Raw genomic sequence first — 15,990 nt, forward strand, 5'->3', positions numbered from 1 at the left:
CATAACAGGAAGAAGAAAAAGTAAATAGTAACGCACCTCCCGTCCCTGAGCCCCCAGATGGGGAACCGGGAGGTCCTGTCCCACGGTTTGGGGGATTCTTGGAGTTGGAATTTCCAAAATGCTGCAGTGAAATGTTCTCAAGAGCCTACAGTCACGCGGAGGGTCTGCCCGCGCTCCCTCCCACCGCGGAAGCCAGAGCGGGCGCTCGCTCGCCGGCGCTGCAGCGTCGGTTCCAGCCAGGCCCGCCCCGGTGGCACAAGAGCTTTGGGTGTCGGCAGCCGGTGGGAGGCTTGAGGACTGACGCTCTGTCAAAGCCTTAATCCCAACCTTCGAGGGTCCCCTGTCTCTCCCGTGCCCACTGTTCACACCAAGTCCCTTTCTCGCTGCGTCCTCTTTGGGCACAGACCCTGGCTTTGGACCGTGGTCCTAGTTGACAAGGAGCGTGGGGGACGAAGGCGCGGGCACTTTACCCTCCATCTTTCTCCTTTCCCGGGCTTTATGGTGATGCTCCAGAAGGCTGGGGATATGGTGGTGCTTTTTTTATTTTAAAGCCTTTCCTCCCTCCTGTGCCTGGTACTTTACTGTTTACAAAGAATTTTTTCACCTCTGGTGTCTTGTTCAACTTTAGAAGGACTCTGTGAGGTAGGGGTCACACATTCCCATTCACAGGTAAGGACAGTGGCTTAAGGTTATTGGCGCTGTCAAATCACTTGACTTGGTAATTTTAAAAACACACACAAACAAACAGAGAAAGGGTACACTCCTGTACTAACGGGGCGCATAGACCATCCTTTCCCAGCCCAAATCCCCTGCTGGGCTGTTAGCAGCCAAGGACAAAACCCTTGGGTGGAGGGCTCTCAATTTCCAGGGCTTCCAACTAGGCAAGGCATCCTGACTTCTGCTTAGGTTCTCTAGCTGTGCATGGAGAACCTTTGAATTTCATACCAGCACGGGTCCATATGGAGATGATGACCAACCCCTAGAATTTCCCAAGTTCAAAAAGCTGGGACTCAAACCCAGACTCACGGTCAGCAGGGTCAGTGCTCCTGCCACCTTCTGCCTCCAGGTGGTCATTTAGCACCACCAAAGTCAGGAAGGGCCAGCATCTAGACCCGTACTATCCAGCGCAGTAGTCATCAGCCACACACTGCTATCCAGCACAGGGCATGTGGCTAGTCCAAATTTAGATGAGCTAAAGCTGTAAAATACACTCCAGATTTTGGAGACTTAGTATGAAAAACAAAAACAAAAACATCTCAACAATATTTATATTGATTATATGTTGAAATGATAGTTTGGCTATATTGGGTTAAATACAAAAATATTATTAGTTAATCTCACTTGTTTTTTATTTTATTAATGTTGACTACTAGAAAAACTTAAATTACACATGTAGCTTGCATTCTATTTCTATTGGACAACACTGAATTAGACAAATACCCGCCTGGAATGAATCACATTCACATGCATGTGAACAGGACAGCGCAATCCCCAAAATTAAAAGTAAGTACCAGTGGTTTTTAGTCTTCTTTTTCACATACCCACCCCCCTTCCCTACCAAGTTAACTACACAGAAAGAGGCCGAGTTTCTCTTGCCAGAACTCACTTGCTCAAAGATTTTTATTAAAATGGTTCATCTGAACACTCAGGTTTATCTGAAAGCTGCACCCGAGCCTCTGAAATATTTAATGCTGGACATGTTTACTCCAGAATAGAAACTTACAAGATTTCTCAAGAGAAAGGTGGGAAAGTTGTTGGATTTTCTGCTTTTGGTTAGCTTGCTTCTCAAAACAAACAAACAGATACAAAACAAAAATTTTAAAAAAATCTAGTTTCTTTCTAAAGCTTACTTCACCGACCACCTCAATTAATGTTTCACTTTCCTTTTTGCACGAGGAGAGGGTGGCAGAGGGTGCCAGGGATGGAACAGCCAACCCCATAAACTGAAAGCGTCACTAATGGGCTCCCCTGAATCCTTGTCATCCCTTTGAACTTGAGTTCATCCACTGGGTCCAGGGCTGCTTGATGAAAAGGGAGAGTGGAGCATGGACAAATGTATTTCTACCTGCTTCATTGGAAAACTACATTTAGGACCCAGATGAAACAGCTGCCAAATGATCAGCACATCATGCTCAAAAGATTCAAGAAATTATAATAATGACGGCCTGGAGCGAATCCAGAGACTTTAGATTAGATGCTTGCCATGAGCTCTATTCTAATTCCCTGGAATAGGGCTAGTTTAGGCCCTGGGTGGCCCACGAATGCTGCCAAATATACAGGCCAGCATCCACGGTGCTAGGGCCCCTCAAGATCATGTGAATGCTGCAGCCCTCTTGTATAACATCGGGGAGACTGGGGTGTGGGTGATGGTTCTGGGTCACACTGTGGAGCTGAGGCACAATCCAGACTCTGGCCGTATCTGCTATTCTCAGAGGCAGGGAAAACCAGCGGCAGGCCAGGCAAAGCAGAGCGATTTCCCCAATTGCAAAACAAAAGAAAACAACAAAACTACTTCTTTTGCAAACTTGTCTTCCTCACCTTAAAAGTAAGGCGCTATTGGAGCCTTTTATTGCAGTAACATAGTTAAAGGCATAAGAGGCGGAACCCGTGTAAAAAGGCCCGTTTCCCCGCCGTGCAGGGAAGAGTGAAGTCATGTGATTCGGATCCTAGAGTCCGGTGTAGACACGACACTGCGCCCCCTGAAAGGCATGTCTTTAGGAGCGTCACCTGATTGAGGGTCCTTTGTCCCAGTCCGTGAGCTGAGCTGCCTGTCCCAACGTCCTCCCATTTACAAAGTGAACCAGGTGTGTACGCGATGCACTCGGAGGCTGACTCTCCTGTCCACGCCTCTTCTCTGTAGCCCTCAGTTCGGCCCTCTCTCCAGTCCTGTCCTCAGTCTTGGGGATACTCTTGTGCAAACAGCCAAGGCATCTATGAATTTCCGACCGTCTGCTCGGCTCACATGGCGGACACGAAACGATCCACCCCGCCAGGATAGGCGGCCATGTGGCGAGCATGGTAGGCACCTGCGCCGCCCCCTCCGAGCTGCCCACCAGGGTTGTAGCAGGGCCCCAGCGCTCCGAATTGACCGGGCGACGTGCGCCCATAAAAGTCCACGGCGGTCTCGACGCCGCCACTGCTGCCACCGGCGGGGGGCGAGGCTGGCCCCGCCAACCGGCCAGCAGCCGCAAAGAGGGAGCCGCTGGCCCCTTGCGGGTACGCGCCGTCCGGGCCCGCGTAGGCGGCCGCGTAGGCGGAGGGGTTGACAGGCCGGGCTCCCGCACAGCCTGCGGGCTGGTAGCCGGTGGCTGTGGCCGAGGCGCTGGCCGCCGCAAAGGCGCACGAGCCCGCGGGGCCCGACGGCGCGGGGCCCAGCTCGGGGCTGAGCGGCCGCTCGGGCACCAGCCCGAAGACGCGGCACGGGCCTGGCGACGCAGCCGGGTAGTAGACCGGGGGCGGCGCGGCGAGCGACGGCGGGGCATAGCCCGCATAGACGGCGCCCGGGTACGGCGGGCGCGCGGCGGGCACGGCGCCCGGGAAGATGGCGGCGGCGGCGGCGGCGGCAGCGGCGGCGGCGGCGGCGGCGGCGTCGTGCATGTAGGCCGGGTAGGTGGAGAGGTCCGAGCGCTTGAAGCGCTTGCGGCGGCGCAGGAAGCTGCCGCTCTCGAACATGTCCTCGGCGTTGGGGTCGAGCGCCCAGTAGTTGCCCTTGCCCGGGCGGCCGGCCTCGCGCGGGATCTTGAGGAAGCAGTCGTTGAGCGTGAGGTTGTGGCGGATGCTGTTCTGCCACTTTTTGGGGTTGTCGCGGTAGAAGGGGAAACGCTCGGTGATGAACTTGTAGATGCCGCCGAGCGTGAGGCGGCGCTCCGGCGCGTGCGCGATGGCCATGGCGATGAGCGCGATGTAGCTGTAGGGCGGCTTCCCGCGCTGCAGGGGGCGCTTCCGTCGCCGCCCGCCCGAGCCGCGGCCCGCCGCCTCCACCGGGACCCCGGCCCCCGCCTCACCGCGTTCCTCCTTCACGGTAGCCAGCGCCTCCGGCTGCGGCGGCGGCGGCCCGCTCTCGGCTGTCATGGTGCAGCCGTCGCGTCCCCGCCGCGCGCTACTGTCGAGGGGCGGGGGCGGGTCTGAGAACCGCAGGCCCGGCGCGCAGGGTCCCGGGAAGGACGCCGGGCTCCTCCGAGGAGAGCTCCCGAGGTCCTCGCGGGCTGGCGCCCGAGCACGATTTCCCCGGCAGGGGCGCGCTGGAGGCTTGGCACCCGCAGCGTTCGGGCGGCCTCGGGCGGCACAGAGCGGCGTGTCCTGCCCACGGACGGCTCTGCTCGTGTTCGGGAGCTCGAGGCCAGGCGCCGGCAGTGGCGTTGGGACCGGGACTAGGCCCCGTCGCGGGCTGAACGGTCCTTTGGCGCCGGTGCCAGGAGGTCAACGGGTCTGGCAGTGGTCCTGGGGCCGAGGCGCCTGCACTGGTCTGGGCTTCCCGCTGATCAGAGGATAACCGTCGAGGTCGTGCTTCGGCCCGAAGGCCAGAAGGGCAACGAGTGAGGGCGTGTGCACTCTGATGGGGTCGCTAGGCCGCGCCCGGGCGGCCCAGGCTGCGGAGGGCGAAGAGAGCAGGGAGGCGAGGCGCGGGGCAGGCGGGACGGCCGGCGACTCCCTCTCCGCAGCCTTGGCCTCCACCGCCGACACCGCAGAAGAGGCTCTCCCCTGCACAAACCCGGACCGGCTCCTCCCTCCGCCGGCTTCTTCTCCTTAAAGGCGCCAGGAAGCTTAGGGCGGCGCCCGGTTCCCCGCCCGCCCCCCGACTGCCCGCCCCCTGGGCCCGGACGCACCTCTCCAGGTAGGAGCAGCTGTGGTGGAGGGCGGGAGCCCCAAACCTCAGAGCGGGGAGGGTGCTTGGAGATCCCCCGGCCGGCCTCCTCTGCACGCCGACGGGGAGACTAAGGCCAGGGACTGTCTTGGGGATCTCGGCGCCCGAACTCCGCGCTTCCGGACTTTCCCAGCCTCTGTAGAGCGCTGGGACCCACAGGTGAAAGAAAGGGTTTGCTTTACTTTTTTTGTCCACAGAGGGTGAGAACTGGCCAGGACGGTGCTTGATTCTTGTTGGGTGGGGGACTGGGAAGGGAGAAGACTTTCCAGGTGACTGGCTCCCAAGGTCTTTCCAGGATGATTTGCAAACCCCAGGCAAGACTTGCTTGCCCATTCCTGGTCCAGTCCCTCATCTTTCAGAGGAGGATTCCTAGACCCAATAGGGGAGGTGACTTGCCATAGCCCCACCGTGATTTTGCTGCGAGGGGAACCTCACACCCGTGTCTGTTCGGACTGCGCTGGAGACAGCCACTTTCTCTTTGGGTCGAGGGATCCCACACTGTACCGAGAGTTTGCATCTCCAGATTCCTTCTATTGCCGCTATTACGGGAATATTAAGGGAAAGGCCGCCCTCGACCTGCAATCATCTGTCTTTGGGTGACTCGAGACCCCTCTCTGTATGTGTGATGGTGAGTGGCGCACAGCTTAGAGGATGAAGGCTGGGCTTCTGCCCTCTCGTGGTCACGGAGGGCTCCAAGTGACTCCCAAGACCCAGGGGCCCGCCGAACCGCCCCTTCCTCTGCGGAGAGTGAGGGCTGCGAGAGGTGATGGCCGCGGGGGTGCTCCGAGTGGGCGCGTCTCCCGAGGAAGGGGCGGGCTGCTGGGACCCTTTGGCTTCGCGGGTGTCTACTTTCCAGCTAGGCCCCCTCCCCACGCCCCCCGAAGGCGAGCCTCAGCCCTCTCCTGAGACTCCCTGCGGCGGCAGCCCCGCCCGCCAGGGTTTGCTACTTGGTCTTTCCGCAAAAAAGACCCTTCCGCGAAAGCAGAACCTTAATTTTCTGCTCTGTGAATAGAGGGTGGGAGGGCACGTGCAGAGCTCGGAGGTCTCTTCTATCCTTAGGACTCCGGGCTTTGGTGCCAAATCCAGAGGCTTTTGCCCGGAGGCAGCTTTTCTGCGGGGCTGTGGGTGCAGGGTGGGGCATAGCCTTTGGGAGTTTTAGTCTTGTTCTTCGTGGCGGAGAGCTGGGGGCAGGCTCAGCCCCGCCAAGCATTGGGCAACAGTCTTTGGAAGAAAGAGGCAGAGAACCCAGATCCTTGCTTTGCCAACTCGCGATGTGGAAGCCATTGCACGATTTGCATGAGGACCTTTTTCTGTGGATAGGTGCGGTGCTAGAACGACTGGAGTGGGGCTTTTCACTCGCCCAACAAAACTCCCAGCTTCCTTCTTCCAAAGTAACACGGACACGAAAATCCAGGTTTAATCTAGTTATGTTTTACAAAGGGAAAATAAAACCAGTTAAATATTTTTTTAATTTTAACTGGATTACATCATGTCAATCTTACAATACTTGATTTTGTGGTCCCAAGATTCTAGAATAAGATTTCCAAACTTTAAATTTTGGATCACTATCCTAACGTAATTCCATAAATCAAAGAATTCACATTCTGTAATTCTAAGGTTTCATGACCAGAAGTCTAAATTCTTAGACTGTAACTATATTCTTGTGATTTTAAGCTTCTGGTCAAAGTCTAAAAGCGTATTCCTCATATTTTAAGATTCTGGGACTAAGATTTTTGTGCCTGAAAATATGATACCGCTTCTCGAGATTTTAGATATTTTTGCAGCTCTAAGGTGGTATATATTACTTAAGTTGAATTTCTGTCTAGGAATGTCTAATTGGAAAATTTGGCTCCTCTTAATCCACAACTCTCTTCTTCCTTAAGCCTGAAATGCTAACACTGGATCCACTATTCTTTGACTCAAAGAATCTAATTCTAATAATTCTTGTAATATTCATGACCATTGACTTTGGTCGGTCATGACTTTTATTTGGTTACATGAGTTTATGATTCTGTACTTTAAGCTCCAATGGCTAAAGTTAGAAGCCTTCATGTCTCATGATTTCTTCATCAAGGTTTATTATTCTAAAATTCCAATTCCTCTTTCTCAAACTTTGCTGTGACCACACAGACCAAGAGTTAGCATCCCAAGATTAGAAATCCCAAGATCCTAAGATTTTCATGAGCAAAAGATCCTAAAGATTCTAGTCCATGAATGTTTTATTCTAACGATGCATTTCAAATTTCTGTACTTTGAAGAGTCTATGAATTCACGATGTAACATTTGAATTAAAGGATTTGATGAGTGAACTGTGACAGTTTACCCGTTTGGATCAAAACTATACAAAAAGATCCCTCAGAGCATGGGCATTTCCTTGCTTTCCTCTGGTCAAATCTTCCCCTCTTCTCTAGGGAGGTGCTACGTAGGGGTAACAGACCCCATTGAGAACCATTTGAAAGCTATTGTTTAGGTTCCAGTCCCTTGGAAATCATTCTCCTCGGTCAGCAGGGATAGGTTGGCATTGGTGGGTGATTTACATCTGCTTTGTGTCTACCTTCAGTCCTGTGTGTATCCCCCGCACCCTTTGGAAAACCCTGCTGCCTTGAAGGATATTTTAATATACAATTTGGGTGTGTGTGTGCATGTGCCCGTTGGGGTGGGTGTGGGTGGGGGAAATGCTGGTGATCTGTAGAAGCCCCTGGCAGCTTTCTCCCTATGACTTCTTTGAAGTGCCCTGAAGGATTTGTAAAAATAAAGGAGGAGATCCAAGGAGTCATGGAAAATCCCTCCCTATCCCTTCACCCACCCGGTGCCCTTCATGCAGATTCAGAAGTAACCAGCTCTTCTCCTTAAGGAAACCTTGGACATTTGAGCTGGAAGGACCTAGGCCCAGATTGGCAAGGGGCTGGCTTACCGTCGTGCAGGGAGGGCTCAGCACCGAAAGGGAAAGTTAGATATTGGTGCTCCTTCCCTCCTGGTGGGCAGCCTCCCCCCTTTTCCTGAGTTCTCAGAGCCTCACCTGTGCTTAATGGTCGGCCTGGGCCACTCGCCTTGCCCTTACCTCACCCGTGGCAACGGAACCTCCTGGCCCCATTGCTTGCAAATCAGATCCAAGAATCTCGATGCAGTGGCAACACAGTGGCTGGGTTACTCTGGGACAGTCACTCAGGGCCACAGCTGTATGGCCTCAGAGAGCATCAGAGCAATACCCTGCCATGAAGGGGGTCCCCTGTCACAGCAGTGCCGCTGCCCGAGGGCGAGGATTGCAGCAGCACCGGGATGAGAGCTCTGATTCTAGCTAGTTCATTACTGATCCGGAGGCCTTGAGCCATCTGCTGCCCTTCTTAGGCCTCAGTTTCCCATCTGTTAAGTGGGGGGATTCACAACCTGTGGTCCCTCTTCCAGGGAGTCCAGAGGATGAAATGGGGTACATCGCTGACCCGAGATCGTTTTCTTCGTCGTTTAAATTGTTTTCAGGGCGAACTTGGATGTGAGAAAAGACAAGCTGGGGAAAATTCAAGCCGTACCCACGCATGGGCAGAGATAAGATGCAGCTAACTGGAAGAAGTAGCACTTGATTAAAGTAAAATGTTTTCTGCGGCCTGATGGGGGTGGGGGTGGGTTAGCTTCGGGTGCTTTCTCCCCGTTGGTTCACTTAAATACTGCGAAGAGAGAATGATCATCCCCCGGGGATCGGACGCAGGGACTGAGGCCCAGAGAGGGGAGCCTTCTGCTCCCCACAACCAGCCTCTGGGTTCACCTGGAGGAAGCACCTCGCTTTTTTCTTCACTCCCAATGTCTGCGAGTCCTCGGAGCGGGGAGCGGGAGCTCACGAGCGGGCGGGGAGCTCAGTGGCGGCGGCGAAAAGGGCAACCAGACTCGAGAGAACTTGAACTTGCAACCAGACTCGAGAGAACTTGAACTTGTCCGACCGACCGCGCTCAGAGAGTCCGGGACCCCAGCGCAGCCTGAGCGGAGGCTCCTCTTGGAGCCTCCACTCCCACTTGCCCCCTCTCCCAGGTGACTCCCCCAGGTTACGCTATCTCAGGCGCTCAGCGAGCCTTCCAGAGCCGAGGACCGCGGAGCAGAAGGCACGACCCGAGTCTGCTCAGACCGAGCCCGGCCACGGGATGGGAGAGAGCTCGGCGTTGGCGATGGCCCCGGGGCGGGTGGAGGTGGCGATGGGCAGGCACAAGTCCGTTAAATTCCGGGACCGTGGGTGCAAAAGCAGCCCCCTGGAATCGTCGAGCGTCTGGGTTTTTTGAGTGTGCTGAGCTCTTTGCAGATCTTTGGGACTCCGAGAAGCCTGGAATTTGCACGGAAGATTGTGGATGTTCATTTTGGGCGATAGAGTTCAGGGTTTGTAGGCTATCTCAAAAGGGCCCCCTCAAATTCCAGTTCAACCACCTGAGACAGGAATGAATACAGGTCTGCGCGGACCCGGCCTCTGATTGGGATCTTTGACTCCTCCAGCCTGTACTGCAGCCATCAGAGCAATCCCCCTGCAACGCCGTCTAGGTTCCCCGGGTGCGGGCGGGAAGGGGATGAGCTCGTGAGAGCTTGCCAGGTGCCTTAGGCATTCCCCACCCAACAAGACCCCTGCTGGGCGGGCTGCTTGCTTAGCCCCCAGGGCGTCAGAAGACACTGTACCCCGATGCACCCCCGGAAGGCTAGGCAGCTCTTTTCTAGCCCCTTTCCTTCGATTTTTATGGGGGTGGGGGGGTCTCTCTCTGTCTCAGGGCTGTGTGTTTCTCTCGAGCTCACTGTTGGTCTTTTGGCCTCAGTGTGTGAATCGGCCTGTGCATATCCTCCCTTTCTGGGCACTTCTACCCAGTCACTGCTGAAGAGAGCCTGCAGGTGTGTGAAGGGAGCCATCGCCGAAATCCAGCCAAGACCCAGCTGCCATATCAGCTTCTTCCCTCCTGGAGGCTGGGCAGTGGCAAGGCGGGGACAAACTCACATCCACCAGGAGGACACTGGAGCAGGTGGGAGTCATGATCCTCGGGCCTTTCTGCCCCAGGGCCTCTTGGAGCCTCCACTCCCTCTGCTCTGCTGAGCCTGGCCCCAGCATGTTTGGATTTTGGCACTTGTCACACATTTTATGGTATGATGATTTGGTTATGTGACTGTCTCTTCTTTGGGAGCTCCTCAGTGGCAGGTTCCATGCAACTGGGCACCTGAGTCATTAGCATAGGGCTTGGCCCAAGGCACAACATGGCCCTGCTGTGAGAGCAGGCTACGTAGAGAGTCTTGGATCAGTTTCTTTGCCTGCCTCTTTTTAGCTATATGACCTTTGGCCACTTATCCATTCTGGGCCTCGACTTTTCAATCTATAAAATGGGGATAATAAAATGATGTGGTAAGAGTTGTGAAGATTACCAATATTAACTGCAAACACATAAAATCTCTTTTATGTGCAGACACTCTTTTAAGCACTTTACATACATTAAATACACTAACATTATCAGGAGATCTGGGGGCAAGTCTCAAGTCTGTCACTAACTGGGCATTGGGGATTCATCCTGGAGAGCAGGCAGAGCACTGGATCTGGAAGGCATGATGACTGGATAGGCCATCTAGGCAGGCGGGCAGCTGCAAAAGAGCCCAGAAGCAGATGTCTTACAGGTAATACGGAGGGCATGAGGGAAGGTTCAGACTCAGACAATACCTTTTATCCAAGATGCAGGTACAGAGGCCTCTGGGATGATACTGGGGCCATCTTAGAGGGACAGTTTGGGCAACTTGGCCCTACTGGACTGGGGTCTAAGGGTCTCACAGGGGCAGCCTAGCTCCCTAGTCTCCTTGAAACGTAGGGCCTGGGGTCTGCATGCAGCCCTGGTTTTCTGCTCAGGCAGATCTGGTCCAACCTTTTGGCAGGAGCTTTGGGGAAAGCTTCAGCACTGGGCTGGGCATAGTCAGGGGCATAGTCCATGTGCTACCACCCAGTCGGGTAGGACTCCAGGGTCCACAGGGAAGGTCAGGGAACTAGACTTGCCCTCCTGATGTGGGTTTGGACATACTCCAGAGTAGGGAAGAGGTGAGAGACTGGGGGTCCTTTAGGGAGCCTCACCCTTGGTGGGTGGTGTATGTGGCTCCTCTGTCTTCCCTGAGCCCTAGCCAGGCCAAAATGGACCCAGATGGTGGGACCAAATGGACTGCTGGGACTTGGCTCTAGGTCAGTAAAATAATCATAGTGAAACCTCTACTCTTTCATGACAGCTGGGCAATTTCCAATGTCTTTGATATAGGTGATGCTGCTATGAATGTGTTTGTATAAGAGCTTTTGATTTATTTAGAAATATCCTTAAGACAAAGTCCTAAAGGTGAGATTTATGGGTCTTGGAATATTTTGATGGTTCTTAATATAGTGCTATCAAATTGTCTCCAAGGACATCTTGCAATGGTTCTATTGCTTCCTTTTTCAAAGTTCTAACTTTCTCATAGACCACCTACTATTTCCTATATGTGGTTTGTGGAACTGCCTCTGATTGTTAGAGCATTTGTTTGCCAGAGATGATTGACATTGGCTTTACCCAATGAATGGGTAAAACAGTGAAAGTGTAGGTAAGCAGCTCCACCTCTTCCTCCAGGTTCACTTTGCTGACCACCTAGTACTCCTCCCTTTGAAATTGGTTTCTGTCATAGAAAAAAAACACGAAACAGACTAACAGTGATGGAAGAATTCCACCAAGAGAAGAAAAGAGTGTGTCCCTTTACACCACCCCCTACCACTGTTCAGCATTTTATCAATGATTTAGAAGAAGACACAGAAGGCAAGCTGATTGGGCTTGTGGCTGACCACACTGAGGTGCTGATGCTGGTAGCTGACAGTTACAAGAATTGGAACAATCATCAGGTTGGGAGACTGAGCCAAAACCAACAAAAGTCATTTTAAAAAGTGTTATGAAAACATTATAACATTTCAGGTGATAAAACAGGAAGAAAAAAGTCACTCACATGCCAATTACCTATCATTCATCTACTAGGTTTTTCTATGTTTTATGTTTTTTTTCTCCTTTGTGTTCTTACACACACACACACACACACACACACACACACACATGTTTACATAGGCGTAACCATTGTATATGCACAATTCTGTAATCTTTGAACATAGTGCATTTGGTTTGTTTTGTAAACATAACTACATGTTGCCTTTTACTTCCCATTTTTCATCTGTAATTGTGAATGAAAAGGTCTAGTGTTGATTTAACCCTTTCACAATTGCTGTGCAATTAAGTAATTTACAGTATCTTTGATATAGGTGATGCTGCTATGAATGTGTTTGTATAAAGAGCTTTTTATTTATTTGGAAATATCCTTAAGACAAATTCCAAAGAGTGAGATTTATGGGGCCAGGAACATTTTTGGTTCTTAATATAGTGCTACCAAATTGTCTCCAAGGACATCTTGCAACCTACTACAATCAAGATAATTAACCTCAATTGCCCCTAAAAGTTTCCTCATGCCCCTGGGATTGATCCAATCCCCCCATTCCTGTTATCCGCAGGCAATCACTGATCTACTTATATCACAATAGACTAGTTTGCATTTTATAGAATTTTACAAAATGGAATAACACAGTGTATTCTTTTTGTCTGATTGCTTTCACTGAGCACAATTATTTTTATTCTCATCTATGTTGTGATATCAGTAGTCTCTGAGGAGTCTCAGGAGTACTGGGGATACCAGCATCAGGAGCCTCCTTTGAATTGCAGGCATTGGTGGATGGGAGGTTCTAGAGATAGGCCTCCTCTAGAGCCTTGGGTTCCTGTGCAAACTCCAGGCCTGGGGCTCACTGTGGGTCTGAAGGGGTCGATCAGGTGAGCATTGTGGATTTTTCTGACAACTCTTGTGGATGGTGGTGATCAGGAATATGAACAGGAAGGCTGGGGGGCTGGGGGAATCACTACCTGACACCCAGCAGCACTGGGGCTCTTCCCTCGGCTGAGCAGAATCCACCAGCCCTCAGGTTGAGATGTGTTCAGTCTTTTAAATTTTGCCCTTTTTAGTGAGTGTACAGTGGTATCTCATTGTAGCTTTAATTTGTATTTCCCTCATGACTAATAATATAATTATTATGTATTGCTATGTAACAAATTATCCCAAAATTAGTGGCTTAAAAAAACAAACATTTATTATCTCACAGTTTCAATGGGTCAGGAATTTGGGTGTGGCTTAGCTGGGTATAGCTAGCAGAATTGACCCATCTGAGCTTAAAGTTGCTTTGGAGTAGTGCTGAAATAGGAAAGTGGAAGAGAAGAAGAAATGAAAGAGCAAAGGGTTGGAAAAGTGGACAAAAGAAAGATCAAATTAAAGAATTAATTTAATTCTTTAAAGAATTAATTTAAAGAATTATTTTTCAGCCCTAGCCGGCTTGGCTCAGTGGATAGAGCGTCAGTGGGTTTGGTTCTGGTCAAGGGCATATGCTTGGGTTGCAGACTCGATCCCCAGTGGGGGGCGTGCAGGAGGCAGCTGATCGGTGATTCTCTCTCATCATTGATGTTTCTATCTCCCTCTCCCTCTCCCTTCCTCTCTGAAATCAATAAAAATATATTAAAAAAAAGAATTATTTTTCAGAACAATATAGTAGTCCTTAAACCAATTGTCAGGCTATAGTTCTGCTGAATGGAGGCGTTTAAAATTTTTTGATGATGCTGGGAAACGAAACATTTGTTGAGCAATGTACCTGTATCAGGCTTTGAACAGGAGCTATACATGTCTGTTGATTTAATCAACCCCAATAAGAGTCCCATTTTACAAATTTAGAAATTAAGGTCTGAAAAGTTAAGTAAAACTTGGCCAAGGCCATATACTTGAGATGGATTTGAATCCCTTCTGTTTCCTGCGAAAGCTCATGGTATTTCTTAGCAGTAACCTAGTACATTAATGCATTATTATACTTCCAACTCTGCCTTACAGTGTCCTTTGCCTCCAAGACCCATAAGAACTCTTTGAGTGAGTTGTAGTGGGCAGTAAGAAGCATAGATCCCCTGATCAGTCAGGTCTCAAGATGTGGTAGTCTGAGTTCTTGCAGATTGAGTTGTGTTACAAAACCTCTCCTTTCCGCAAGTCTAACAGGCTTCAATGGCCAGGAGGTCTTTGCCTGGCTACCTCCATGAATGGAAGAGTCGCTGGTGGCCCCGCCAGCGATGTCCTCTTTCCAGTCAGCACCCCTACAACACCCTTAAACACGATAAATCTTGGATGTGAAGCTGCTTCAAGTTTTAGCTCCAAGTCATGAATGGGTTTGAGAGGGTCCAGTCTCCTTTCCAACCTTCGTTTCTTCAATTATCGAATTGAGGGGGAAGAGTTAGTTGGATAGATTACTCCATGGAAGAGAAGACTGCAAAATATGCTCTAGTCCATCTGAGCACTAGGCTTGGTCTGTTAAGTCTCCTACAGGTCTTGCATATATACTTAGGACTACTTTTCAAATATATCTAAAATGCCATAAATAAAATGCAAATTCATTTAAATATGTTAGTGCAGTTTTGGTTAGTTTTTAGACATGAAATTTCCTAAAAATTGTATCTACATGTATGTGTGCCTGTTGTGAGAACTGTGCAATTTATAGCTGATAAAAACATATCTTCACATTCGAAATGATTGAGAAGCACTAAGAGATTCCCCATGGTCTCTCTAGCCAGATGGAGTAATATTAAACAGATTTAAGAACCAGTGTAAAATTACAATTATACAAGATTAATGAATAAACTGTAGAGATCTGCTTTAGGATATAGTGCTTATAGTTAACAATATGGTGTTGTGCACTTAAAAATGTGTTAAGAAGGTAGATCTCATGTTAAATGTTCTTAACACACATGAAAAAGGACACCATGAATCTTTTGGAGATGATGGATATGTTTGTTACCTTGACTGTAGTGATAGTATAACGTATATGCATACGTGTAATTCGTCAAAATGTGTACATTAAATATGTGCAGTTTTTGGTTCTATTATGCTCCAATCAAGCAGTCAAAAAATAAAAAAAAAACAAATTAATAAGTCAGAGTTATTGACCAATCAAAGTGTATGTGCTGGACCAGGAGCCCAATCAGAATGAAAGTCTGCTAAGACAGCATCCCTTATCCCTGATGCTTGAGGCTTTAACCTTGAGTTGAAGAATCTTGGGGTGTTCCAGGGAATCCCAGGGGAAGGGCTGAAACAAACAGGAAAGGCCGAGGATCCCAGGGGAAGGGGACATGGGTAGGAGTGAGAGGGGATCAGATAAAACCTCCTTTGGGGGTGAGTGTGGTTTTTGAGAACAGTGGAAAAGTGTGGTGATGAAGCTCAGTGATGCTGACCTAACACAAGTAAATGGCCAAGCATCCTCGTCTACCTGTTTCATTCAGTTTTCACAAGCACCTCATTTTACAAATAGGGATGTAGAGGCCCCAAGAAGGGGAGGAATAAAAATACAACCAGGGTCACAGAGCTGGAAAGTGCCAAAGCCACTTGGATTGAAAATAGAGTGTGATTCCAGGGCCTTGTGGGTCTTGGGAACTGGCTCAATTTACATAGAAAGGTTTGGGTGCTGAGGAGACCTGGATTCAAATCTCAGGTCTGCCATTTCCCAGCTGTGTGATTTTGGGCAAGTTACTCTTTTGAAGACTGTGTTCTCATGTGCAAAATAGAGACAACAGGGTCCTTTACCTTACAGAGCTCCTATGAAGGTGAACTGAGTGTCTGCGGTGGAGCCTGTAGTTAGTGCCTGGCATGCAGTGTTCCTCTGCTGCCCCACCAGCTCCTGATGTTCGCACCTTGGTCAGTAATGAGAGGCCAAGTACTCCAGCTCTCTGCACCCTGTGCTTCCATGAGAAAGGCCTGGAGGGTTTTCCTCAGTTGAACAAAAATAAGGGTGTTGGCAAAGGTGAGGTTTGCCTAAGGCCCAGGCCTGAAAGTTGGGGCCTCCTCCCCCAAAGTTCACTCCCTCTCACACATGGGTGGGGCCTAGTCAAAGCTGCTGAAGGCCCAGTTTGGATGCCCTGAGTCGCTCGCCATGCCTGACTGCATGGGGTGTCAGTTCTGCCTTGTTCCTGCTGCATTCCGGCTTCGTATGTCAGCACCTCATGAAAATCTTCCAGGTTCTGGCTTTGAATAGCCCCTTGGCTGCCTGGGAGTGA

The 15,990-nt window shown here is 50.6% G+C and overlaps 2 protein-coding genes across 2 annotated transcripts in view; one reads left to right on the forward strand and one right to left on the reverse strand.

Moving 5' to 3' along the window:
• Positions 1 to 1,610: 1,610 nt before the first annotated feature.
• On the reverse strand, positions 1,611 to 4,709 carry FOXE1 (forkhead box E1). Its single transcript, XM_079791480.1, has one exon. It carries the CDS (start codon positions 4,069 to 4,071, stop codon positions 2,959 to 2,961), a length of 1,113 nt encoding a protein of 370 aa, XP_079647606.1. The 5' UTR covers positions 4,072 to 4,709; the 3' UTR covers positions 1,611 to 2,958.
• Positions 4,710 to 4,906: 197 nt separating this feature from the next.
• XPA (XPA, DNA damage recognition and repair factor) overlaps positions 4,907 to 15,990 on the forward strand; it is a 133,616-nt gene continuing 122,532 nt past the window's right edge. Inside the window, exon 1 of the transcript XR_013814516.1 lies at positions 4,907 to 5,023. The gene's annotated coding sequence lies outside the window, so the exon portion shown is untranslated. The remainder of the gene's footprint in view (positions 5,024 to 15,990) is intronic.

The sequence above is a fragment of the Cnephaeus nilssonii genome (genome assembly GCF_951640355.1).
Source record: "Cnephaeus nilssonii genome assembly, chromosome: 14".
In the NCBI taxonomy this organism is placed as follows: Eukaryota; Metazoa; Chordata; class Mammalia; order Chiroptera; family Vespertilionidae; genus Cnephaeus; species Cnephaeus nilssonii.